Source organism: Oncorhynchus gorbuscha, linkage group LG11 (genome assembly GCF_021184085.1).
Source record: "Oncorhynchus gorbuscha isolate QuinsamMale2020 ecotype Even-year linkage group LG11, OgorEven_v1.0, whole genome shotgun sequence".
NCBI classification, from domain to species: domain Eukaryota; kingdom Metazoa; phylum Chordata; class Actinopteri; order Salmoniformes; family Salmonidae; genus Oncorhynchus; species Oncorhynchus gorbuscha.
The window spans coordinates 57,571,306-57,595,445 of record NC_060183.1 but is presented as its reverse complement, the minus strand read 5'-3'; the positions used below and the strand labels follow the sequence as shown (position 1 = coordinate 57,595,445).

General features: G+C 44.1%; 2 protein-coding genes across 3 annotated transcripts; one reads left to right on the top strand and one right to left on the bottom strand.

Annotated features, from left to right (window-relative positions):
- Positions 1-6,384: 6,384 nt before the first annotated feature.
- LOC124047891 (neurofilament light polypeptide-like) lies at positions 6,385-9,347 on the top strand. Its single transcript, XM_046368219.1, has 4 exons — positions 6,385-7,499; positions 7,862-7,986; positions 8,121-8,554; positions 8,690-9,347. Exons 1-4 carry the CDS (start codon positions 6,450-6,452, stop codon positions 8,986-8,988), a joined length of 1,908 nt encoding a protein of 635 aa, XP_046224175.1. The 5' UTR covers positions 6,385-6,449; the 3' UTR covers positions 8,989-9,347.
- Positions 9,348-17,769: 8,422 nt separating this feature from the next.
- On the bottom strand, positions 17,770-23,344 carry LOC124049005 (neurofilament medium polypeptide-like). Of its 2 annotated transcripts, XM_046370270.1 has the most exons (4): positions 22,209-23,344; positions 21,094-21,218; positions 19,900-20,931; positions 17,770-19,194 (listed from the first exon to the last, which is right to left on the bottom strand). In XM_046370270.1, the coding sequence occupies exons 1-4, from the start codon at positions 23,250-23,252 to the stop codon at positions 18,162-18,164; spliced, it is 3,234 nt and encodes a 1,077-aa protein (XP_046226226.1). In that variant the 5' UTR covers positions 23,253-23,344; the 3' UTR covers positions 17,770-18,161. The 2 variants fall into 2 exon arrangements, with proteins under 2 accessions (XP_046226226.1, XP_046226225.1); XM_046370269.1 differs by having other exon boundaries at positions 17,770-20,931.
- Positions 23,345-24,140: the final 796 nt, after the last annotated feature.

Here is a 24,140-nt window from a genome sequence, read left to right as displayed (position 1 = left end):
ATATACTGTATATATATATACTCTGGACATCCAAATATTTCCATATAAATATATGCATGTGATGGGACGTATAGAAAATATGAACATTATATGGGTAGAATATGTAGTATATCTGAAGAATAGTATATTAGTTAAATAGGATGGCCTTGACTAGAATACATTATATACATATGAAGTGTGCAAAAGAGTATGTAACATTATTAAAGTGACCAGTGTTCCATGACCATGTACTTGCACATAGGGCAGGTAGCCAGCTAGTGACAGTAACTAAAGTTCAGTGCAGGGTACTGGGTGAGGCCGGTTAGTAGTGACTATTTAACAGTCTGATGGCTTTGAGATAGAAGCTGTTTTCTAGTCTCTTGGTCCCAGCTTTGATGCACCTGTACTGACCTCACCCTCTGGATGGTGACAGGCCTTGGCTTGGCTGGCTGAGGTCCTTGATGATCTTCCTGGCCTTCCTGTGACACCGGGTGCTGTAGATGTCCTGAAGGGCAGGCAGTGTGGCCCTAGTGATGCGTTCGACAGACCACACAATCCTCTGGAGAGCCCTGGGGTTGCGGGCCATTTCAGATTGTCAGTGATGTTTACGCAGAGGAACTTGAAGCTTTTCACCTTCTCCACTGCAGCCCCCTTGATTGGGATGGGGGCATGCTCCCTCTGCTGTCTCCCGAAGTCCACAATCAGCTCCTTTGTTTTGTTGACGTTGACACCTCCTCCCTGTAGGCTGACTCATCATTGTTGGTAATCAGGCCTACAGTACCACTGTTGTGTCATCCCAGTACAACCACCATTTGATCTTCACAGGACAACTGTAATCAACCACACCATGTTTTTAAATGTGACTTTTATTTATCTAGGCAAGTCAGTTAAGAACACATTCTTATTTACAATGACAGCCTACCGGGGAACAACTGCCTTGTTCAGGGGCAGAACGACAGATTTTTCCATTGTCAACATTGGGATTCGATCCAACAACCTTTCAGTTACTGGCTCAATGCTCCACTAGGCTACCTGCTGCGCCTGAATCATAGCTATAGTAAGTACATGGGATGTTTGAAATTCAATTCATGTAGAAATGCAGCAAGGTTTCAAACCAATCCTACCATCCACTTAAACTCTGTGGCCAGTTCAGGTTAAAATACTGATTCTGCATTAAACTGACTGAGGCCAAACTTTAGGGCTAAATCAATGCCCACTGCTACCAATCGAAAATATGAGCCACATTGAGAAAAAAGAGAAATACAATATCACCACATACAAAATTAATGGAACTCTAGGCATGAAGCCAAACTGTGTATCATATATCACAGAAAAGGACAGAGAGCTTGACGAATCACAAAGAGAGATAAAGACTGAGGATGCTGCAGTGAAAGAGAGAGATAGAGAGAGAGAGATAACTAGAAAGAGCAAGAGCAAGAAAGGGAAAGCAGGTGAATATGGTAGGGCAGAATAATTGTGTACTTGAAAGAGAGGGGAGTGAGAGAGGAGAGGAGAGGGTGGTGTGGAGGGGATGGGGGGTCCTGGGTGAGTATGACTGTACTGATGAGTCAGCTTGCGGCAGCACCCCACACCTACGCTAAACATTGTCGTTGCCTTGTCAGCAAAATACATACAAACACACTCAAATTCATAAACTAATTTCAATAAGTACAGACAAAATACACAGTATACTGCATCCAAACACAGACTCATACCAGCCTGCTCTTTGACCAGAACCTCATACTGTAAACTACTGGTCACTCTGCTATCCATTCTGTCAGTCAACAGTCTTGGACAGTATCAAAGGTGTCCCCTCCCCTCCCCCCACCTCAGGATGAAGAGGAGAAGGAATAGGAGGAAGTGTGTGTCAGCAGTCAAGCAGGCAGGGGGGCAGGCAGGCAGGCAGCAGTATTTTTGACCAGTCATGGTTCCCTCTTCACGCTTCAGCTGAAAGATGAAACTGTTTTTCTTGTTAGGGAATTAACATGAAGTCTAACTTCAAAGCCCTCTGTGTTCCTTCCAGCAAAAGCGATCATGAAAATCTAGTTGAATGAATATAACCCATTCCGTATAATAAGCAAACCAATACATTATCATTACAAAAATTGAAACATCTTCACAGACATAATTTATACACATTAGCATTACAGCACCTGATAGGGGAGAGTGGGGTATGTTGAGCCATTTTTTACATTTAGTATATTGTATTATTTTTAACAAAATACAGTACATCACAAAAGTGAGTACACCCCTCACATTTGTGTAAATATTTGAGTATATCTCTTCATGTGACAACACTGAAGAAATGACACTTTGCTACAATGTAAAGTAGTGAGTGTACAGCTTGTATAACAGTGTAAATTTGCTGTCCCCTCAAAATAATTCAACACACAGCCATTAATGTCTAAACCGCTGGCAACAAAAGTGAGTACACCCCTAAGTGAAAATGTCCAAATTGGGCCCAAAGTGTCAATATTTTGTGTGGCTACCATCATTTTCCAGCACTGCCTTAACCCTCTTGGGCATGGAGTTCACCAGAGCTTCACAGGTAGCCACTGGAGTCCTCTTCCACTCCTCCATGACAACATCACAAAGCTGGTGGATGTTAGAGACCTTGCACTCCTCCACCTTCCATTTGAGGATGACCCACAGATGCTCAATAGGGTTTAGGTCTGGAGACATGCTTGGCCAGTCCATCACCTTTACCCTCAGCTTCTATAGCAATGAAGTGGTCATCTTGGATGTGTGTTTGGGGTTGTTATCATGTTGGAATACAGCCCTGCGGCCCAGTCTCCGAAGGGAGGGGATCATGCTCTGCTTCAGTATGTCACAGTACATGTTGGCATTCATGGTTCTCTCAATGAACTGTAGCTCCCCAGTGCCGACAGCACTCATACAGCCCCAGACCATGACACTCCCACCACCATGCTTGACTGTAGGCAAGACACATTTGTCTTTGTACTCCTCACCTGGTTGCCGCCACACACGCTTGACACCATCTGAACCAAATACGTTTATCTTGGTCTCATCAGACCACAGGACATGGTTCCAGTAATCCATGTCCTTAGTCTGCTTGTCTTCAGCAAACTGTTTGCGGGCTTTCTTGTGCATCATCTTTAGAAGAGGCTTCCTTCTTTTTGGATGACAGCCATGCAGACCAATTTGATGCAGTGTACGGCGTATGGTCTGAGCACTGACAGGCTGACCCCCACCCCTTCAACCTCTGCAGCAATTCTGGCAGCACTCATACATCTATTTTCCAAAGACAACTTCTGGATGTGACGCAGTCTTGGACACTATCAAAGGTGTCCCCTCCCCTCCCTCCACCTCAGGAGGAAGAGGAGAAGGAATATGAAGAAGTATGTGTCAGCAGTCAAGCAGGCAGGGGGGCAGGCAGGCAGGCAGCCGTATTTTAGGATTTTGGGGGATTTCTTTACATTTGATTGTGTTACAAAGTGGATTCAAATGTAATGTTTTTCCAACAAACTACACAAAATACTATGTAATGTGAAAGTAGAGGAAAAATTCCAACATTATTTTAAGATAATTTAAAAATAAAACACTAATAAACCATGATTAGATAAGTATTCACTGCTCATGTCAGGAACACTTTTGGCAGTGATTCAGCAGTGAGTCTTCTTGGGTAAGTCTCTAAGAGTGATTACAGCAGTGAGTCTTCTTGGGTAAGTCTCTAAGAGTGATTACAGCTGTGAGTCTTCTCGGGTGAGTGTCTAAGAGTGTTTACAGCTGTGAGTCTTCTTGGGTAAGTCTCCAAGAGTGATTACAGCAGTGAGTCATCTTGGGTAAGTCTCTAAGAGTGATTACAGCAGTGAGTCTTCTTGGGTAAGTCTCCAAGAGTGATTACAGCAGTGAGTCTTCTTGGGTAAGTCTCTAAGAGTGATTACAGAATTGACTCTTCTTGGGTAAGTCTCTAAGAGCTTTGCACACCTGGATTGTTCAATATTTGCCCATTATTCTTTTTAAAATTATTCAAGCTCTGTCAATGTGTTGGGGATTATGGCTGGACAGCAATTTTCAAGTCTTACCATAGATATTCAAGCAGATTTAAGTCAAAACTGTAACTTGACCACTCAGGAAAATTTACTATCTTCTTGTTAAGTTATTCCAGTGTAGATTTGGCCTTGTATTTTAGGTTATTGTCCTGCTGAAAGGTGCATTTCTCTCCCAGTGTCTGGTGTAAAGCAGACTAAGTCAGGTTTTCCTCAAGGATTTTGCTCCATTCTTTTTCTTTTTATACAGAAGAACGACCCAGTCATTGCTGATGTCAAGCATACACATACCATGATGCAGCCACCACAATGCTTGAAAATAAGGAGTCAGTTACTCAGTGATGTTGTGTTGGATTTGCCCCCAAAATAAAGTTTTGCATTTATTCTGTGTATTTTAAAAATTATTTTCACTTTGTCATTTAGGTCATTATTGCGGAGTCACTACAATGTTGTTGATCCATCCTCAGTTTTCCATCCTCAGTAGCTGTTTTAAAATCACCAATGTCCTCATGGTGACATCCCTGAGCAGTTTCCTCCTGCAGCTCAGTTCAGAAGGACCAGAAGGACTTATTATGTGATTTGTTAAGCCAAAATGTACTTCTAAACAAATGTAGGCTTGCCTGAACAAAGGGAGTGAATACATATGCAACAACTATGTTTTTATTAATTTGTAAAAATGTCTAATTTTATTTTTACTTTGACATTATGTAGTATTTTATGTAGATCAATGACAAAAACATGGGGTTGAATACTTGGGGTTGAGACCCACTGTATATTTCAGGATGTTGTGTATCCTTGGAAATGATCAGTTTAGCAAGCTCAGACTCCATGAGATAATCAAATCCATGACTGATCTACAAATAATAATGAGTAGTTATTTATGATGCAAGGTGATTTGTAGATCAGTCGGCTGCAATGTCGAACAAGCCCCCTGTGTGCCTCTGCTACTCTATCATAGGCTTTCTTCCACACAGGTAAATGTTTTATTTTTTGTTAATGTACCTCTTCGGTGTCATTCGGTCAATTGTTTCATCCCTTGCTGCTGCTCGAATGGACTCTAACTTCATTGGCTGTTCTTTCAAGAACTTTAAGTGAGGGCTAGACCCCTGCTTGTTTTACATGTGTAGACACGGGGCATGATGATGTCTGCTCTGTAAAAATAAAAATGCCCTATCTTCATATGCATAAAACTGACAAAATGTGATCATCATTTGTATCGGGTATGTTGAGCCATTGGCTCAATTGCCACTGGCCAAATGGCACAACTTACCTCAAAGCAAGCCTTTTTTCAATATTAGCTCACACAGCTACAAGAATGCGCTTTCATGCTAGGTTCAGGACCTTATATTGAAGCTTATAGAAACCACAATTGATGTATAAAACAGAACTATCTACTTTGGGTTAGATACAAGCACCATGAAACATATAACGCAATACATTTATTTGTGAAAATCAGTCTTTTGTACCTAACTTGCTTACCACTTTTTACATGTGGTTTCTTCCTTCAGAGACTCCATGAAATTATGACCTCTTCCTAAATATTTGGTCACATTATTCATTTGGTGTATGGTTTCCTAGAGTCAAGGGGTGGCTCAGCTAACCCTTTAGCACGACTTACCCCACTCTCCCCTACAGAAGAAGTATCTACAGGCACCAAACAGTAGCTTACCAGCCATGACGTATAAGTAAATAAGCACTCTGAGATTAATCGCATATTTGACCATGTATTTGACCAAATACAACCCAGCTGTGTGTTCTGTGTTTATCATTGCAGGTTTTCAGAGGTCATGGGTGTATTTCTCCTATTGGCCAGCAGGGGAGTTGCTGTGTCACTGTATGATTACATGCTGTGTATAATAGGAACACAAAAGCTGCTATAGAATCAGGACAGCCCATTCTCTTCCCCTGCAGAGAGGACTGCAGGACCTACATTCAAATGAGTACAAATTCAAGTCATCTCATGCGACTATTCATTTTTTCTATGACTGCAGGTAAAGTGCAGATAATATACTTCACTAGCCAGAGGCTTTAGCTATCTGACTCTACTTTTCTGTACATTAACTTGTGAATATTAGTAGTCAAGGTTACTGTGTATAACAGAAACACTGTAGAGCAACTAAAAACATGTTAACCTCTGTTCTACCCTCAAAAACACAAACATCTCTCTTTCATCTGCCCCCTCTCCCTTTCCCTCCCCATCTCTCAACATCTCTATATCTCCTTCCCTCCCCCTCTCTCTCCTTCCTTATTCTCTTTCTCTCATTCTCCCTCTCTCTCCATTGCAGTGTTAGGCTTTCGATCCTGCGTAGTCAGAGTTTGGGAAACTGCTTGCGTCAGAGCTCTCCCTTTTGCTATAAAAGCTGGAGCCACTGCAGCAGCATCAGTCTGGGTTCTTCACCGGAGCCCTACAGACATATTCACACAGAGCCCGACAAAGCAGCCTGTCCTCCCAGCACAGCCATGAGTACCCTCGGCTTTGACCCTTACTACTCCTCCTCCTCCTACCGCCGCTGGTATGTGGAGGGAGCCCCCCGAGGGGTGGTAACCAGGGGGAGGTCACGCTCGGCCTACTCAATCCACACCTCTCCCCTGTCCTCTGTGAGCTCCCGTTTGCAGTACTCCTCTCCTGGACGGGCTCTGCATTCATCCCCGGCTTCCTCCTCCTCCGTGGAACTGGAGCTGAGCCAGGCGGCCCAGGTGAGCTCTGAGTTCCGCACGGTGAGGACCCAGGAGAGGGCTCAGATGCAGGAGCTCAATGACCGCTTTGCCGGCTTCATCGACCGTGTGCGGGAGCTAGAGCAGCAGAACCGTGCTCTGGAGGCTGAGCTGATGCTGCTGAGGCAGAGGCATGGGGAACCTTCCCGTCTGAGGGCCCTGTATGAGCAGGAGGCGCGGGCTCTGAGGGCTGCTGTGGAGGAGGCGCGTGGGGAGCAGCAGGCCGCCCTGGGGCAGAGGGAACGTCTGGGGCAAGCCCTGAGCGCCCTACAGGCCCGCTACGAGGAGGAGGTTGTGGCCCGCGAGGACGCGGAGGGAAGGCTGTTGGATGCGCGGCGTGGTGCCGACCAGGCCACCCTGGTCAGGACCGAGCTGGAGAAGAGGGTGGAGACCCTGCTGGACGAGCTGGCCTTCCTCAAGAGGCTCCACGAGGGGGAGGTGGTAGAGCTCCAGGCCCAGGCCCAGCTGGGGGCCCAGGTGGCTGTGGAGATGGAGGCCACCACGCCGGATCTGTCCGGGGCTCTGAGGGACATCCGAGCCCAGTACGAGAGGCTGGCGGCCAAGAACATGCAGTCTGCTGAGGAGTGGTTCCGTGGGAAGGTGGGCTCCCTGACAGAGAGCGTGGCCCAGCACAGCGATGCAGTGAGGAGCTCCAGGGACGAGGCTGGGGAGTACCGCCGGCAGCTCCAGGCCCGCCTGCTGGAGATCGATGCCTGCAGGGGTCTCAATGAGTCTCTGGAGAAACAATTGCATGACATGGAGGACAAGCAGAGTGCTGAGATCAATGGCATGCAGGTCAGTAGTGGTACAGCAGGACAAATTTATACTGGTACTGCAGGACAAATTTATATCTGTATTCAAGCAAATACCTCAGAAGGAATGCAATCTAATAGTGAATGTGTTTCTTAATTGCATGTTTAGAAACTGTTTATCAATAGATAGATGACTTGATCAGAATACAAGACACCCATAATGTTTTTTATAATTTGTGCAAAGTGGAACTGATTTAGTAATGTAGAATGGGAAAAATATCATATTGCATCAAATGTGCATTTTAATAGTCACACTCAACATTTTTTGGCAGTTTACCTGAACGTGTAACCTGCTGTAAGAACACACACATTATCCATCACATTACCTCTAAACTTCTCCTGTAGGATACTATTGGCCAGCTGGAGAATGAGCTGGGAGCCACAAAGCAGGAGATGGCTCGCTACCTGAAGGATTACCAGGACCTGCTGAATGTTAAGATGGCCCTTGACATCGAGATCGCTGCCTACAGGTAGGATGCTATTGACCAGAGCTTCAACTTAAATAAATATAACATAATAATACTAATGCAAGTCCATGTCAAGAAAAACCTTTTGTCCTTTAACTCTGAAAGTATATATGTCCCACGATACTTTACTTCTCCAGGAAGCTGCTGGAGGGGGAGGAGTCTCGTTTCAGTGTGGGCGTGTCCGGGGGTATGTCCAGTGTCTACGGCCACACCCTGTCGGCCACACCCTCCTTTGGCCGCTCTATGTTCTCCATGCAGTCCAGCCTAAGCTCTGGCGCCCCCTACCTGATGACTTCACGCTTCTTCAGCTCCTCATTTGCCTCTGGAGATGATGTCATCTCTGCCAGCCTAGCCCAGCAGGACTCTGCCAGCCTACCACAGGAGGAGGAGAAGGAGGAGAAGGAGGAAGAGGATGAGAAGGAGGAAGAGAAGGAAGAGGAGGGAGAGGAAAAGGAGGAAGAGGGTGGAGATGAGAAGGAGGAAGAGGGTGGAGAGGAGAAGGAGGAAGATGGAGATGAGGGAGGCGAGGTGGAGAAAGAAGATGGGGAGGATGCTAAGGACGGCGAAGAAGGTTAGCATTAGCATTATCCCTCAAAGAATATTCTCTATTGTTGTCGTGCATTGCTTAGATGTCAACATTTTTACAATACAGTCTACTAAACACAATTATTTCCCTATTCACAATTATAAAATGTTTTGGTTATAGCTGGGGATGAGATGGAAGAGAAGGAAGAAACTGCAAAGGAGGATGGAGAGAAAAGGGAAAATAAGGACAAGGGTGGGGAGCAGGAGGGAAAGGAAGGCGAGGAAGATAAAGAAGATAAAGAAGGGGGTGATAAAGAGGAAGAGGATCAAGCTGAAGCTAAAAGTGAGGAGAAAAAAGATGACAAAGCAGACACCAAAGAAGAGAAAGGTGAACCAGAGATATCCAAGACCGTTGGAAAGAGTGAAAAACCTGCCGAAGAGAAGAAAGACCAATCTGAAAAACCAATGGCTAAAAAGTAAGTTTGTGGCCCAGGACTCCACAAGCCAAAAGACAGTCGAATAAAAACCTCAGCTCGAAAAAAACAGCAGAAATACCCAATATTTATGACTTCAGTGTGCTTGTTAACAAGGTGCTCAATACAATACACATTTTAGTGCACTACTGCATAAAATTACTGCTTGCAAAGATCATAAAAAGTCTATTAAAGTCTGGTCACACAATTCCTTGTGTGTGTAAGAATGTGTGTGCTGTGCCTGTGTGCAAGTCTGCGAGAGTGTGGTTTCGGATGACTGAATAAATACTATTCAAATGCAGAGTGTGTAATTTGTTGTTTTTGTGCTTCATGCTAAATAATAACTCAATTAAACAATATGTATCATTTCTATGTCAGATCTGTTCAACTCAACAACAAGGATGAGTTGTTGAATATATTCGTTATAAACTTTTAATTGAAGGTGTGCTTAAAAAAATGATCACATAGTTAACCAGAAATTGAATGCATGTAATGGCCTGCTTACAGCAGGTCCAGACTCAATTGATTCAGTCATCAATCAATCCATTAACAGGTTATGTGTCATGATTTACAAACTGTTTACAGTATCTATTAAATGCTTTATAAGCTGTTTGTAAGAAGACATTAACATGATGGTTTACTATGATCAATAGCCTGTCAGATCTCGTTTAGATGGTGTAGAGCAGTGGTACTCAAACTTTTCAGCAGGGGTCTCATTTTGTCAGCCAGAATTTCTGGGGGCCCCATTTTTTCCCCAATAATTCATTGCGACCCCACCACATCCCAAATCTAATGACACAACCTTAAAATCGGTACGTTTCGATTTGTACATCAACAAATAAGCTTAAATTCAATGCATTTGAATCTCTAATAAATAAATACATTTACTTAATAAAACTATATCTTTGAAACTATCTTTCAAAAAAGGTTTGTATATTGTCCCATCCAATAATCTGCACTTTTAATATTTTGTTCCTCAAGTGTACCCCACGACACCACTAGGGGTCGCGACCCAGACTTTGAATACCACTGGTGCAAAGCCATCTTCTAAACACAACCATTCATCTCTCTGTCACGACGCATCACGACGCACTAGCAGGGGCCTGACAGATTTTTGTGCTGTAGCACAAGGCCTGGCAAGGTCTACATCAGATGCTTCATCAGCTACGCAGAACAGGTCCAGTGTGTCAGGGAAACAGATGCTGAGGAACGGGATGATCTTCAGACAGTGATGGCATTGTTATTAGCTCATATCAGGGCTGAGAACGATAACATCTCTGGTTTTTATTGCTTTTAAGACTCTTGGCAATTTAGTTGCTTCCTTCAGCACATTATGTGAGGGCTAGCTAAAATCCTGAGTGGAAGAGGTACAGCAATCAGCAGTCATCCAGGGACAGTACTAAAGAATAAACGAGGTAGTATTAACCAACACCTGCATTGCAGAGGTGTGGATATATCAGTTGGAAAACTGTTTCTAAGCTACTAGGGCGGAAGGTGTACGTGACATTGACATTAGAAAGAGCCACATTTGATATCCCACTGCTTCTATGGCTACTTTAGTCTGTTTTTATTCAAGCTATTTGGCAATGTCCACTGATGAAAGGGGTTACAATTGCTCTGAGTGAACAAAGCATCGTCACCAAGAAGCAAGTCCGCAGGTGCAGTACAGTCTGGGTCATGTGAGGACATGTAATGTGAGGACAAGCAATGGAAGTGCAGCTCATATAGTTCCTTTGCAGTCGTAGCATACAGGCAGACATTTGTAAGATGTTCTTATTTTGATTTAGAATGCCTTTAGAAAGTATTCAGACCCCTTGATTTCCCCCACATTTTGTTAGGTTACAGCCTTATTCTAAAATGAATTTAAAAAAAATCCTCCTCATCAATCTACACACAACACCCCATAATGACAAAGAAAAACAGGTTTTTTGTAACGGCGTTCGTCTGTTGAAGGAAGAGAGTCGGACCGAAATGCAGCGTGTTGGTTACTCATGACTTTAATAAATGAAGAGCGTAACATGAAATAACTCATAAATACAAAACAACAAACAGAACGTGAAACCTATTACAGCCTATCTGGTGAACACTACACAAAGACAGGAACAATCACCCACGAAATACAAAGCGAAACTATGGCTCCCTAAATACGGTTCCCAATCAGAGACAACGAGAATCACCTGACTCTGATTGAGAATCGCCTCAGGCAGCCAAGCCTATACAACACCCCTAATCAGCCGCGATCCCAAATAATACAAACCCCAATACGAAAACAACATATAAACCCATGTCACACCCTGGCCTACCCAAACATATAACAAAAACACAAAATACAATGACCAAGGCGTGACATTTTTAGACATTTTTTGCCACAAAAATACAAATAAACGGAAAAATCACATTTCCATAAGTATTCAGACCCTTTACTAAGTACTTTGTTGATGCACCTTTGGCAGTAATTACAACCCCGAGACTTATTGTGTATGATGTTACAAGCTTGGCACGCCTCAAGATCTCTCAAGATCTGTCAGGTGGGATGTGGAGAGTTTGATGCACAGCTATTTTCAGGTCTCTCTCTCTCGAGAGATGTTCGATCAGGTTCTCGCTCTGGCTGGGCCACTGAAGGACATTTAGAGACTTGTCCCGAAGCCACTCCTGTGTTGTTTTGGCTGTGTGCTTAGGGTTGTTGTCCTGTTGGAAGGTGAACCTTCGCCCCAGTCTTAGGTCCTGAGCGCTCTGGAGCAGGTTTTTCTCAATGATCTCTATGTACTTTGCTCCATTCACCTTTGCCTCAATCCTGAATCGTCTCCCAGTCCCCGCTGCTGAAAACCATCCTCACAGCATGATGCTGCTACCACCATGCTTCACCGTAGTGATGGGGCCAGGTTTCCTCCAGACGTGACCCTTGGCATTCAGGCCAAAGAGTTCAATCTTCAATATGTTATTTCACATTTATTGAACCAGGTAGGCTAGTTGAGAACAAGTTCTCATTTACAACTGCGACCTGGCCAAGATAAAGTAAAGCAGTTTGACACATACAGCAACACAGAATTACGCTTTGGAATAAACAAACATACGGTCAATAATACAGTAGAAAAGGTCTATATACAGTGTGTGCAAATGAGGTAGGATAAGGGAGTTAAGGAAATAATTAGGCCATGGTTGCGAAGTAATTACAATATAGCAATTAAACACTGGAATGGTAGATGTGCAGAAGATGAATGTGCAAGTAGAGATACTGGGGTGTAAAGGAGCAAGATGAATAAATAAATACAGTATGGGGAAGAGGTATTTGGATGGGCTATTTACAAATGGGCTATGTACAGGCCCAGTGATCTGTGAGCTGCTCTGACAGCTGGTGCTAAATGCTAGTGAGGGATATATGAGTCTCCAGCTTCAGTGATTTTTGCAGTTCGTTCCAGTCATTGGCAGCAGAGAACTGGAAGGAAAGGCGGCAAAAGGAGGAATTGGCTTTGGGGGTGACCAGTGAGATATACCTGCTGGAGCGCGTGCTACGGGTGGGTGCTGCTATGGTGACCAGTGAGGGATAAGATAAGAGATAAAATAAGATAAGGTGGGGCTTTACCTAGCAGAGACTTGTAGATGACCTGGAGCCAGTGGGTTTGGCGACGAGTATGAAGCGAGGGCCAGCCAACGAGAGCGTACAGGTTGCAGTGGTGGGTAGTATATGGGGCTTTGGTGACAAAACAGATGGCACTGTGAAAGACTGCATCCAATTTGTTGAGTAGAGTGTTGGAGGCTCTTGTAAATGACATAGCCAAAGTCGGAGATCGGTAGGATGGGCAGTTTTACGAGGGTATGTTTGGCAGCACGAGTGATGGATGCTTATTAAATTAAATTTGTATTGGGGATGCTGAGTGTGAGTCTGGATGGAGAGTTTACAGTCTAACCTGACACCTAGGTATTTGTAGTTGTCCACATATTCTAAGTCAGAACCGTCCAGAGTAGTGATGCTGGATGGATTTGTAGTATTGTAGCTCATCTGGAGGTTAGTTAACACAGTGTCCAAAGAAGGGCCAGAGGTATACAGAATGGTGTCGTCTGCATAGAGGTGAACCAACAGCAAGAGCGACATCATTGATGTATACAGAGAAGAGTGTCAGCCCGAGTATTGAACCCTGTGGCACCCCCATAGAGACTGCCAGAGGTCCGGACAACAGGCTCTCCGATATGACACATTGAGCTCTATCAGAGAAGTAGTTGGTGAACCAGGCGAGGCAATCACTTGAGAAACCAAGGCTCTCTCTGCCAATAAGAATGTTGTGATTGACAGAGTCGAAAGCCTTAGCCAGGTTGATGAATACGGCTGCACAGTAATGTCTCTTATCGATGGGGGTTATGATATTGTTTAGGACGTTGAGTGTGGCTCACCCATGACTAGCTCTGAAACCAGATTGCATAGCGGAGAAGGTACGATGGGATTTGAAATGGTCGGAAATCCATTTGTTTACTTGGCTTTCGAAGATCTTAGAAAGTCAGGGTAAGATAGATATAGTTCTGCTGCAGTTTGGGTCTAGAGTGTCTCCCCTTTTGAAGAGGAGGATGACCGCGGCAGCTTTCCAATCTTTGGGTTTCTCAGACGATACGAAAGAGAGGTTGAACAGGCTAGTAATAGGGGTTGCACCAATTTCGGCAGATCATTTTAGAAAGAGAGGGTCCAGATTGTCTAGCCCGGCTGATTTGTAGTGGTCCAGATTTTGCAGCTCTTTCAGAACATCAGCTATCTGGATATGGGTGAAGGGGAAATGGGGGAGGCTTGGGCGAGTTTCTGTGGGGGTGAAGGGCTGTTGATCGGGGTAGGGGTAGCCAGGCGGTAAGCATGGCCAGCCGTAGAAAAATGCTTATTGAAATTCTCAATTATAGTGGATTTATTGGTGGTGACAATGTTTCCTAGCCTCAGTGCTGTGGGCAGCTGGAAGGAGGTGTTCTTACAGGACTTTACAGCGTCCCGGAACTTTTTTGAGTTTGTGTTACAGGATGCAAATTTCTGCTTGAAAAAGCTAGCCTTAGCTTTCCTAACTGCCTGTGTATACTACTTCCTGACTTCCCTGAAAAATTGCATATCACGGGGGCTATTCGATGCTAATGCAGAATGCCACAGGATGTTTTTGTGCTGGTCAAGGACAGTCAGGTCTGGAGAGAACCAAGGGATATATCTGTTCCTGGTTACATTTTTTGAATTGGGCATGCTTATTTAAGGTGGTGAGGAAGGCACTTTTAAAGAATAACCAGGCATCCTCTACTGACGGGATGAGGTCAAAATCCTTCCAGGATACCCGGGCCAGGTGGATTAGAAAGGCCTGCTCGCTGAAGTGTTTTAGGGAACGTTTGACAGTGATGAGGGGTGGTCGTTTGACCGCAGACCCATTATGGATGTAGGCAATGAGGCAGTGATCGCTGAGATCTTGGTTGAAAACAGGAGAGGTGTATTTGGAGGGAAAGTTGGTTAGGATGATATCTATGAGGGTGGAACTAAATGGTTGGTTAAGGCAAATTGAGCAGGGCTATAGGCTCCACAGTGAAATAAGACAATAATCACTATCCAGGACAGTAATGGACAAGGCATATTGATGTTAGGGTGAGGCATGCGTAGCCCAGTGATCATAGGGGTCCAGTGAGTGGTTTGGCTGGCTGGAGGCATGGCGATTCAGACAGCTAGCAGGCCGGGATGGAGGAAAGACTGATTTAGCCTCCATGTGCGGTGACGTCGATAGACCAGTCGTGATGGATTAGTAGGGTTCCGAGTAGCAGAGGGGTCCAAGTTCATTAGGCAAAATAGGTATAGTGGCCCAAGAAATTGGCCGATGAATCTATTCAGCTAACAGTCCAAGATGCTCTAGACAGCTAGCGGGCCGTGGTTAGCAGGCTAGCAGATAGGTATTCAGGGGACGTTGCGACCTAGGGGCCAGTTGAGTACCCCCTCAAGCAGATTACGTCGGTAGTCCAGTCGTCAAGGATCGGCGAGGTTCAGTGCCCCGTACCGGCAGTAAAAGGGGTCTGGGTATTGTAGCCCAGGAGTGACTGATGGGCCTCTTCAGCTAGCCGGGAGAATAGGCCTAGCATGGGCTAGTGCCAGGCTAATTGGTGCTTGCTTTGGGACAGACGTTAGCCAGGAGTAGTCACTCGGATTGCAGCTCGCTAGCTGCGATGATCCATGTGAAAGGTTCAGAGCTTGCGGTAGGAATCCGGGGATATGGAGAGAAAATATGTCCGGTTTGAGTCGTGTTGTACAAAGTGGTGAGAGCTTGCCAAGCTTAAGGTTAGCTGATGACCACTAGCAGTGGTTAGCTGACTACTAGCTAGTAGCTAGTGAGCTGGCAAGCTTCTGTTGGGGGATTCAGGTTCCGGAGGTAAATAAATATACTTTAGAAAAAACAGATCCACACCATGTTGGGTGAGGTGGGTTGCAGGAGACTATTATGAAGTTGAGGTTTAGAGAAATATAAAAAAGATATGCGAAGAAAAATATATAAAAGATCTATACATGGGACATGACAAGATGAAGGACAAAGACGTCTGACTGCTACGCTATCTTGGATTTGCAGAAAATCTTGTTTCTCATGGACTGAGAGTCTTTAGGTGCCTTTTGGCAAATTCCAGGAAGGCTGTCATGCGCCTTTTACTGTTAAGTGGCTTCCATCTGGTAAATTTACCATAAATGCCTGATTGGCGGAGTGCTGCAGAGATGGTTGTCCTTCTCGAAGTTTCTCCTATCTCCACAGAGGAACTGTGGAGCTCTGTCTTAGAGACCATCCCTCCCTGACCAAGACCATTCTCCACCAATTGCTCAGTTTGGCCGGGCGGCCAGCTCTTGGTGGTTCCAAACTTCTCCATTTAAGAATGATGGAGGCCGCTGTGTTCTTGGGGACCTTCAATGCTGTAGAAAAGTGTTGGTACCCTTCCCCAGATCTGTGCCTCGACACAATCCTGGCTTGGAGCTCTACGGACCTTATATAGACATTTGTGTGCCTTTCCACATCATGTCCAATCAATTGAATTTACAACAGTGGGACTACAAGTTGTAGGAACATCTCAATGATGATCAATGGAAACAGGATGCACCTGAGCTCAATTTTGAGTCTCATATCAAAGGGTCTGAATACCTAAGTAAATAATGTGTTCTGTTTTTTATTTGTAATACATTTGCAAACATTTCTAAAAACATGTTTTCGCTTTGTCATTATGGGGTAATTTGTGTAGATTGCTAAGGATTTTTTTCTTTAATCAATTTTTAATGAGTCTGTAACGAAGTAAAATGTTTAAAAAGTAATGGGGTCTTTTCCGAAGGCAATGTATGTCATAATATTTTTTTTTAAATGTTAGAATATTTTGTTCTGAAAGTTTTAGGAACAAAAACGTATATGTAACACCCCAGGTGTTATCGTGCTTTGTGGCATAGAATCAGACCAACTATCCTTCGAGCATTATAATAAGGATTCATTCACTGTGTGTGAGTTATAGGCTACATTTCAAAGAAACCTCTTCATGGATTCTGCCTGAGATAGTCGCTGTCCATTTTTCGGTGGTGCTGAATTTCAAATTACGATCGGGTTGCTGTCTGATTTAATGTTGCTAAATCTCCGAAGGACCTGTCACTCAATTGTTTAACTTGTCATGTAAAATACTTTGAATTAAATATGTATAGTTTATACTCATGTTTAACAATGCAGGTAATGTTTAATAATGTATCTATTTGTTGAAACTGCATAAACATCTCTCAATATTAATACAGTATCTCATATTACTCTCTCATGTTCACTGTTGTTTTAATATTGTTTTACTATCCTAATTTATTTAATATTGTTTTACTATCCTAATTTATTTAATATTGTTTTACTATCCAAATGTATTTTATATTGTTTTACTATCCTAATTTATTTAATATTGTTTTACTATCCTAATTTATTTTATATTGTTTTACTATCCACATTTCTTTCATATTGTTTTACTATCCACATTTATTTCATATTGTTTTACTATCCTAATGTATCTATTTTAATTTGATATTTACATTTACATTTACATTTATGTCATTTAGCAGACGCTCTTATCCAGAGCGACTTACAAATTGGTGCATTCATCTTATGACATCCAGTGGAACAGTCACTTTACAATAGTGCATCTAAATCTTAAAGGGGGGTGAGAGGGAGTGAGAGGGATTACTTATCCTATCCTAGGTATTCCTTATTTATCTATCTATCTTAATTTGATATTTATCTATATTAATTTGATATTTATCTATCTTCATTTTATATTTGTTTATCTATCTTCATTTTATATTTGTTTATCTTCATTTTATATTTGTTTATCTTCATTTTATATTTGTCCAGAAATGTTTTGTTTTTATCTTTCTCACTGTTTTGTTATTTTATTTATGTAAGTGAAGTACATTGAATTGCATTGTTTACGGTAAGAAATGTGCTATGTAAATAAAGTTTGATTTGATAAATCAAGTGCTTTAATAAAATGATATTTGCATGAACATGCCATGGGGTGCATCATTTATATTATGGTTGGTGGATCATTCTTTGATGGTATGCACATATTACAGTGTAGCTTTAAAAATCTGTATAGGACAGCCTCTGGACGGTGATATGGTTTTGTATAATTTCTAGGCTACAAAAGATCATGAAGCATGCAATCCCACCCCTATGAAAGCAGATGAAGAAATAGAATAGTGTGCATGTTGAGGTGAGACAGCTACTGTAAATGAACAAGTGTAAGGACATGACAGGACAATTGCATAAAGGAACAAGAGACCATATTTGTATTTCAGTATGACATTTATTGAGCAAATGCTGCTGGGAAATAGTTCATGATGAGTAATGGGAGTGCAAACTGTAGCACCTCAGTTAAATTCGCTATTTAAATTCAAGTCCATCCTATGCATACAAGAATGTATGTGTGCGCATTTACATATTTATTTTCAATTGCACTCATTAGATAAACATAATAGATACAGATAAAAAGCATGTTTAAGGCTCAGAGTTTCTTCAAGGTTCTTAATGCTTTCATATGGCTTCTCTCATTGCTTTTCTGTATGTTTGAGAGTGGTTCTCTTTATTACATCGCTATTGCTCTATGATTTCGTTGTTATGTTAGTTCTGGGTTGATTGCTTTTTGTCATGTCATCTTTGTTCCTCCTGAGTGGGTTGGATGGAGTTACTCAGTTTCAGTTACCACCTTGACGGACTGGGAAGAGTGTTTCTCCATCTTCTTGCTGGAGACTGTCTTCTCCTGCATCACATCCTCAGACTCCTTCACAGTCTCGGTGACAGTGACCGATTTGGTGACATGCTTGGCCCCATCCTCTCCAGTGGTGATGGTCTCCACCGTTTTGGTGATGACCACCTTCTGGTCCTTTGGATCATCTTTCTGGTCCGGGTCATCTTTAGTGGGGCTCTCGTCCACTCCATTTGAGATAACATCCTTCTCCTCTGCCTCTTTCCCAGCCTCATCCTTCTTGTCCTTGTCCTCTGGGGTAATCTTCTCCACATCTCCTTTCATGGCTGCGTCTTTCTTTTCTACCGTCCTCTCTTCCTTTGAATCACTCTTTTTGTCTACTTTCTCTTCTGCAGCCTTGGGGGCCTCTGACATTGGAGCTTCTGGTTTGGGGGCCTCACCCTTAGGGGACTCTGCCTCGGGGGATCCTATTTTAGGGGATTCCGATTTGGGGGAGCCAGCAGGTTTTGGGGATTCAGATTTAGGTGATCCAGCAGATTTGGGGGATTGAGAAGTAGGGGATCCAGCAGGTTTTGGGGATTCATATTTAGGGGATCCAGCAGGTTTGGGGGATTCAGATTTTGGGGATCCAGCAGGTTTTGGGGATTCAGATTTAGGGGATCCAGCAGATTTGGGGGATTCAGAAGTAGGGGATCCAGCAGGTTTTGGGGATTCAGATTTAGGGGATCCAGCAAGTTTGGGGGATTCAGATTTGGGGGATCCAGCAGATTTAGGGGATCCAGCAGGTTTTGGGGATTCAGAAGTGGGGGATCCAGCACGCTTTGGGGATTCAGATTTAGGGGATCCAGAAGGTTTTGGGGATTCAGATTTGGGGGATCCAGCAAGTTTTGGGGATTCAGATTTGGGGGATCCAGCAGATTTAGGGGATCCAGCAGGTTTTGGGGATTCAGAAGTGGGGGATCCAGCACGCTTTGGGGATTCAGATTTAGGGGATCCAGCAAGTTTTGGGGATTTAGATTTAGGGGATCCAGCAGGTTTTGGGGATTCAGATTTAGGGGATCCAGAAGGTTTTGGGGATTCAGATTTGGGGGATCCAGAAGGTTTTGGGGATTCAGATTTGGGGGATCCAGCAGGTTTTGGGGATTCAGATTTAGGGGATCCTGTAAGTTTTGGGTATTCTGATTTGGGGGAGACAGCAGGTTTTGGTGATTCAGATTTTGGGGATCCAGCAGGTTTGGGGGATTCAGAAGTAGGGGATCCAGCAGGTTTTGGGGATTCAGATTTAGGGGATCCAGCAAGTTTTGGGGATTCAGATTTTGGGGATCCAGCAGGTTTTTGGGATTCAGATTTAGGGGATCCAGAAGGTTTTGGGGATTCAGAAGTGGGGGATCCAGCAGGTTTTGTGGATTCAGATTTAGGGGATGCAGCAAGTTTTGGGGATTCAGATTTAGGGGATCCAGCAGGTTTTGGGGATTCAGATTTAGGGGATCCAGAAGGTTTTGGGGATTCAGATTTGGGGGATCCAGAAGGTTTTGGGGATTCAGATTTGGGGGAGCCAGGTTTTGGAGATTCAGATTTGGGAGATTCAGATTTGGGAGTTACAGCTTTTGGGGACTCACACTTGGGGGACACAGCCTTTGGGGATTCAACTTTTAGGGAGTCTGGCTTGGAGGGCTTTGGGGACTCAGATTGAGGGGATCCAGAAGGTTTTGGGGATTCAGATTTGGGGGATCCAGAAGGTTTTGGGGATTCAGATTTGGGGGATCCAGCAGGTTTTGGGGATTCAGATTTGGGGGAGCCAGGTTTTGGAGATTCAGTTTTGGGAGTTACAGCTTTGGGAGATTCATGTTTGGGGGATCCAGCTTTTGGGGACTCAGACTTGGGGGACCCAGCCTTTGGGGATTCAACTTTTAGGGAGTCTGGCTTGGAGGGCTTTGGGGACTCAGCTTTCTGGACCTCAACTTTTGGGGCCTCACTCTTGGGGGCTTCTGTTTTGGGAGCCTCTGTCTTGGCTACAGATGCCTTCTCATCTGTTTTGTCTTCTTTCTCATCCTTTCCTTTCTTCTCATCTTCCTCATCCTTATCATCTCCATCTTTGGATCCTTTGTCACTACCTGCATCTTCATCTTGATCATCACCCTCCTCTTCTCCCTCTCCCTCTCCTGTCTCCTCTTCTCCTCCGCTTCCATCCTCTCCAGCCTTCTCTTTGTCAGGAGAGGCCTTTGATTCTGGGGCTTTAGAGCACAGGACTGTCTCCTCGAATTCCCCCTCTCCTTCTCCCTCATCACCACCTTCTGTATCATCTCCCTTCTCACCCTCACCCTCTTCTCCTTTCTCACCCTCTTCTTCTTTTTCTCCCTCTTCCACTTCATCATTGCCTTCTTTGTCCTCCTCTTCCTCCTCAGCAGGCATGCTGGAGCTAACTTGGGCTTCAGTGGAGGCTACAACCTCTTCTGATTCACCCTCTCCCCCTTCTCCCTCTGCTTCTTCTCCTCCCTCTTCTCCCTCATCCTCTCCTTCATCTGTTGCCTCTGCCTCCAGAGTGGCAGAAAACTCCTGGGCCATCTCAGCCAGGGCCTGGTCCATCTCATCCTTCTCATCCTCTACCCTGGTCTCCTCGATGATCTCCTCTACAAACTTATGCTGGACTTTCAGTTTGGGAGGCTCATACTTGGACTTCTTAGAGGAGGTGACGGTGTGGCAGTAGGGGAAAGTGCTAAAGTGGGTCTCTTCACCTTCTAGGAGTTTCCTGCAAGAACAGTAGAACATGAGATATAGTTTAGTGTAGGCCTAATATAAAAATGTAGTTTCTATATATAAATTAGATCTTTATGTTGTTATTACACATGATATATAAAAATAGAAAAAATGCAATGTTAGTCCTAATTAGCGCTCTGTTGTCGCACTGTACCTGTATGCAGCAATCTCAATGTCGAGGGCCATCTTGACATTGAGCAGGTCCTGGTACTCACGCAGATGACGCGCCATCTCCCACTTCGTGCCCTTGAGTTCATTATCCAGCTGGTGGATGGTCTCCTGCAGAGAACAAGACCGAGAGACACAAGCTGGTTAAGAGCTATTATTTCTTATGCCTATATGGAACCCTGAAATAATACTTGGTTATTTATTTCTGGTGTAGGGAAGACACATTTCTCCATAAGGACACTGCTTTCTAAACATCATAAGAAAACGATCAAAAATACAATGTCATATTTTGTGATCCTGGTAATTACTTAAGAAGCACATTTCAACTTGTATAGGCCTACATTTGAAACAGCACTTTGAGATTCCAATAAAATATCATTGCAATAACAATTGAAACTGTGAAGTCCTCCTGTCTCATTTATGAAAGGTGAAAGTGCAAATAATTGGATAGATTGGACTGTTGTTGTGTTAAATAATGTATTCTGACGCAGTGAACAGCACTGTGTTTCAAGGGCCCCGAGTCTCTGGCTCAGCAACGAAAAAATAACAAAAAAACAGTCTGCTGCATTATGTCTTCCCAACCCTATAACGTGCACCAAGTGTCGCTGCTTATGCGTTGCCTAATGATCCAACATTTGGAGATGTTAAATCTGATGTTAAATCTGTGTCCATAAGATATCAGCATTGTGCCATTTAGGCTATCTAAAGCAAAAGCGCAGACACCACTATTGCGCAGAGTTTATAGCCTAGTTAAACTACATGCATTTAGGGCCCACATAATAAAACAATTTAGTTCGTTCAAAATCAAACTAATACAATATGTGGGGACACAATGCAAGTGTGTGTCTTTCTCTCTATCAAAGTAGGGAACTCTCCTTATAAGTAGACCTACATTTAAAATAAGAATATAAACCTCAAAGGTGTCGTGATAATATTCTCAATTTGAAATCAACGAAAAACATATCTTATTATATAATTTATTCTCTCCACTACATTGCTTCTCTTTACACAAAGAATACAACTTTATAGAATACTTCACCATTAAGCCTGTGGCTGGGGGTTTCTGTATGAAAGTAATGCCTACAGCGGGTCTCATCATACCTGCAGGCTGGACAGGTCGTTGTTGTGTCGGTCCTCGATGTCATTCAACTGCCTCTCCAGTGACTCCCTGGTTCCACGGACGGACTCTAACTCCACGGTCTTGGACTGAAGCTGGCGACGGTAGTCTGCTATCTCATCACGGGCGGACTTGATTGCATCTTTGTTTTGTGCCGCAGCATCAGTGAGCTTGGAATAGCGGCACATGAACCAGTCCTCCACCTGCTGCAGGTTCTGGTTGGAGTGGCCCTCGAGCTGGGTGCGGATCTCCCGGAGCGCCTCGGTGATGTCCGTCTTCTGGATGTCTTTCCTCTCCATGGTCACCTGCGACGCCTGCACCTGGGCAAAAAGGTCGCTCACCTCTTCTTCGTGGTTGTTGCGGATAAAGGCAATCTCGTCATGCAGTGACTGGACTTTCTTCTCAAACTCTGACTTCACCAAATCAGAGTCGGTCATATCTTTTTTCAACGCCCGGATGATGCCTTCCGTCTCATCCCTGATGCGGGCTTCCTCATCGAAGCGGTCCCTAATTCTCTGGATGTCATCCTCGATGTGGTCCGTGTCGAGCTGGATCTGCGCTTTATCGTGGTGAATGTGCTCCAGCATGGAGCGCAGCTCCTGGAGTTCCTGGTCGTATAAATCGCCTAGCTGGGATTGCGACACCTGCTTCTGCCGCAGCGTCTGGATCTCCTCTTCGATCTGGCTGTTCTGCTGCTCCAGGTAGTGCACCTTGTCGATGTAACCGGCGAAGCGGTCGTTGAGCCCCTGGAGCTGCTCTTTCTCGTTGGAGCGCTTGTAGTCTCCGTTCGTTTGATTGAAATCAACGCTGTCGGCGGAGCTGAGGAGTGTGGAGCTGTACGCTCTGGCTACCGGCATATTGACGCTCCTCTTGTAGGAGGAGGTCATCGTGGAGCCTGGGCTTGCCCGGGACCAGGACTGAGAACGAAACCCGCTGGAGGGGGTGCCAGTGGAGCGGCCGTAGGTGGTCCTACTATCCATACTTCTTCTGAATGGACTCCCTATCGTGTCCACCGGGTGGTAACTCATCCGGCCAGACCAGGGGTTGCGTGTGCAGATGGAATGGAAGGTGTCCGAGGTGGAGGAGCGGGGCGAGTATGTGTTTGCAGGTGCGGGGTGGATGGCGCTCACAGCATTCTTAGTCTCACCGGCTGTCCTTTATATAGGAGAAGCTTATCGCTGACAAGGCATAGACTGTTTTTACTGGCCCATTGATCGAACGGAGGGGGAGGGCCATGTCTCAACCCTTCATACTCTATGTAAGTGAAACACTACTTGAGTGTGTGAGGGTTCGTGGGTGGCCGTTTGAAAGCAGAGGAATGATCACACATAGGGAGAAAAAAGGAAATGGGGTGATTATCATTAGGATGTTTGGGATAGCCTATGTGTCCTTGACGTTGATGTGTTTATCATTTGTCTCTTGTCATACAGTTTCCTCCAAATTTTGAACATTCGAATAAGAGAGAAAATTATACTTGCATCTCTGCATTTGCTAATTCAACAAGCCAATATGGAGCAGTTCAATGATCCATGTTAATTATTAATGTATAATATTCCCCTATTATTAGTTAGCAAAAACGGTTATACCAGAAATGATCAATTTACCGATGCAATTTAGAGCGAAAGCAATATCGGCCCCATGAACAGGACCAGTCCGCCAGACTCCAATATCAGCGCCATGGACAGCGACTTAATGCAGTAAAACACCATTGCCGTCCTTTTCAAGTGTTTGAAAAGTGTTGAAAATGTTTCTCTCAAATTTAACATAATGATTGATCATTAAATTAATTGAATTAATAATGTATATCTGCCTATGAACAAGTGCAAAGCGAACCAATTTCCTATATTGATGTTTTGCTTGTGGTAAGTCTTCAATAATAGGTGATTGATTACTTCTTGACAGCAAACCTCCCAAAA

Bases quoted from the DNA above. Each gene is read 5' to 3' on its own strand.
- LOC124047891 (XM_046368219.1), top strand. From the start codon at position 6,450: ATGAGTACCCTCGGCTTTGACCCTTACTACTCCTCCTCCTCCTACCGC. The intron at 7,500-7,861 runs GTCAGTAGTGGT...CTTCTCCTGTAG, and splicing joins CTGAGATCAATGGCATGCAG to GATACTATTGGCCAGCTGGA. The intron at 7,987-8,120 runs GTAGGATGCTAT...TTACTTCTCCAG, and splicing joins ATCGAGATCGCTGCCTACAG to GAAGCTGCTGGAGGGGGAGG.
- LOC124049005 (XM_046370269.1), bottom strand. From the start codon at position 23,252: ATGAGTTACCACCCGGTGGACACGATAGGGAGTCCATTCAGAAGAAGT. The intron at 21,219-22,208 runs GTATGATGAGAC...TGTTCTCTGCAG, and splicing joins ACGACCTGTCCAGCCTGCAG to GAGACCATCCACCAGCTGGA. The intron at 20,932-21,093 runs GTACAGTGCGAC...CTGTTCTTGCAG, and splicing joins ATTGAGATTGCTGCATACAG to GAAACTCCTAGAAGGTGAAG.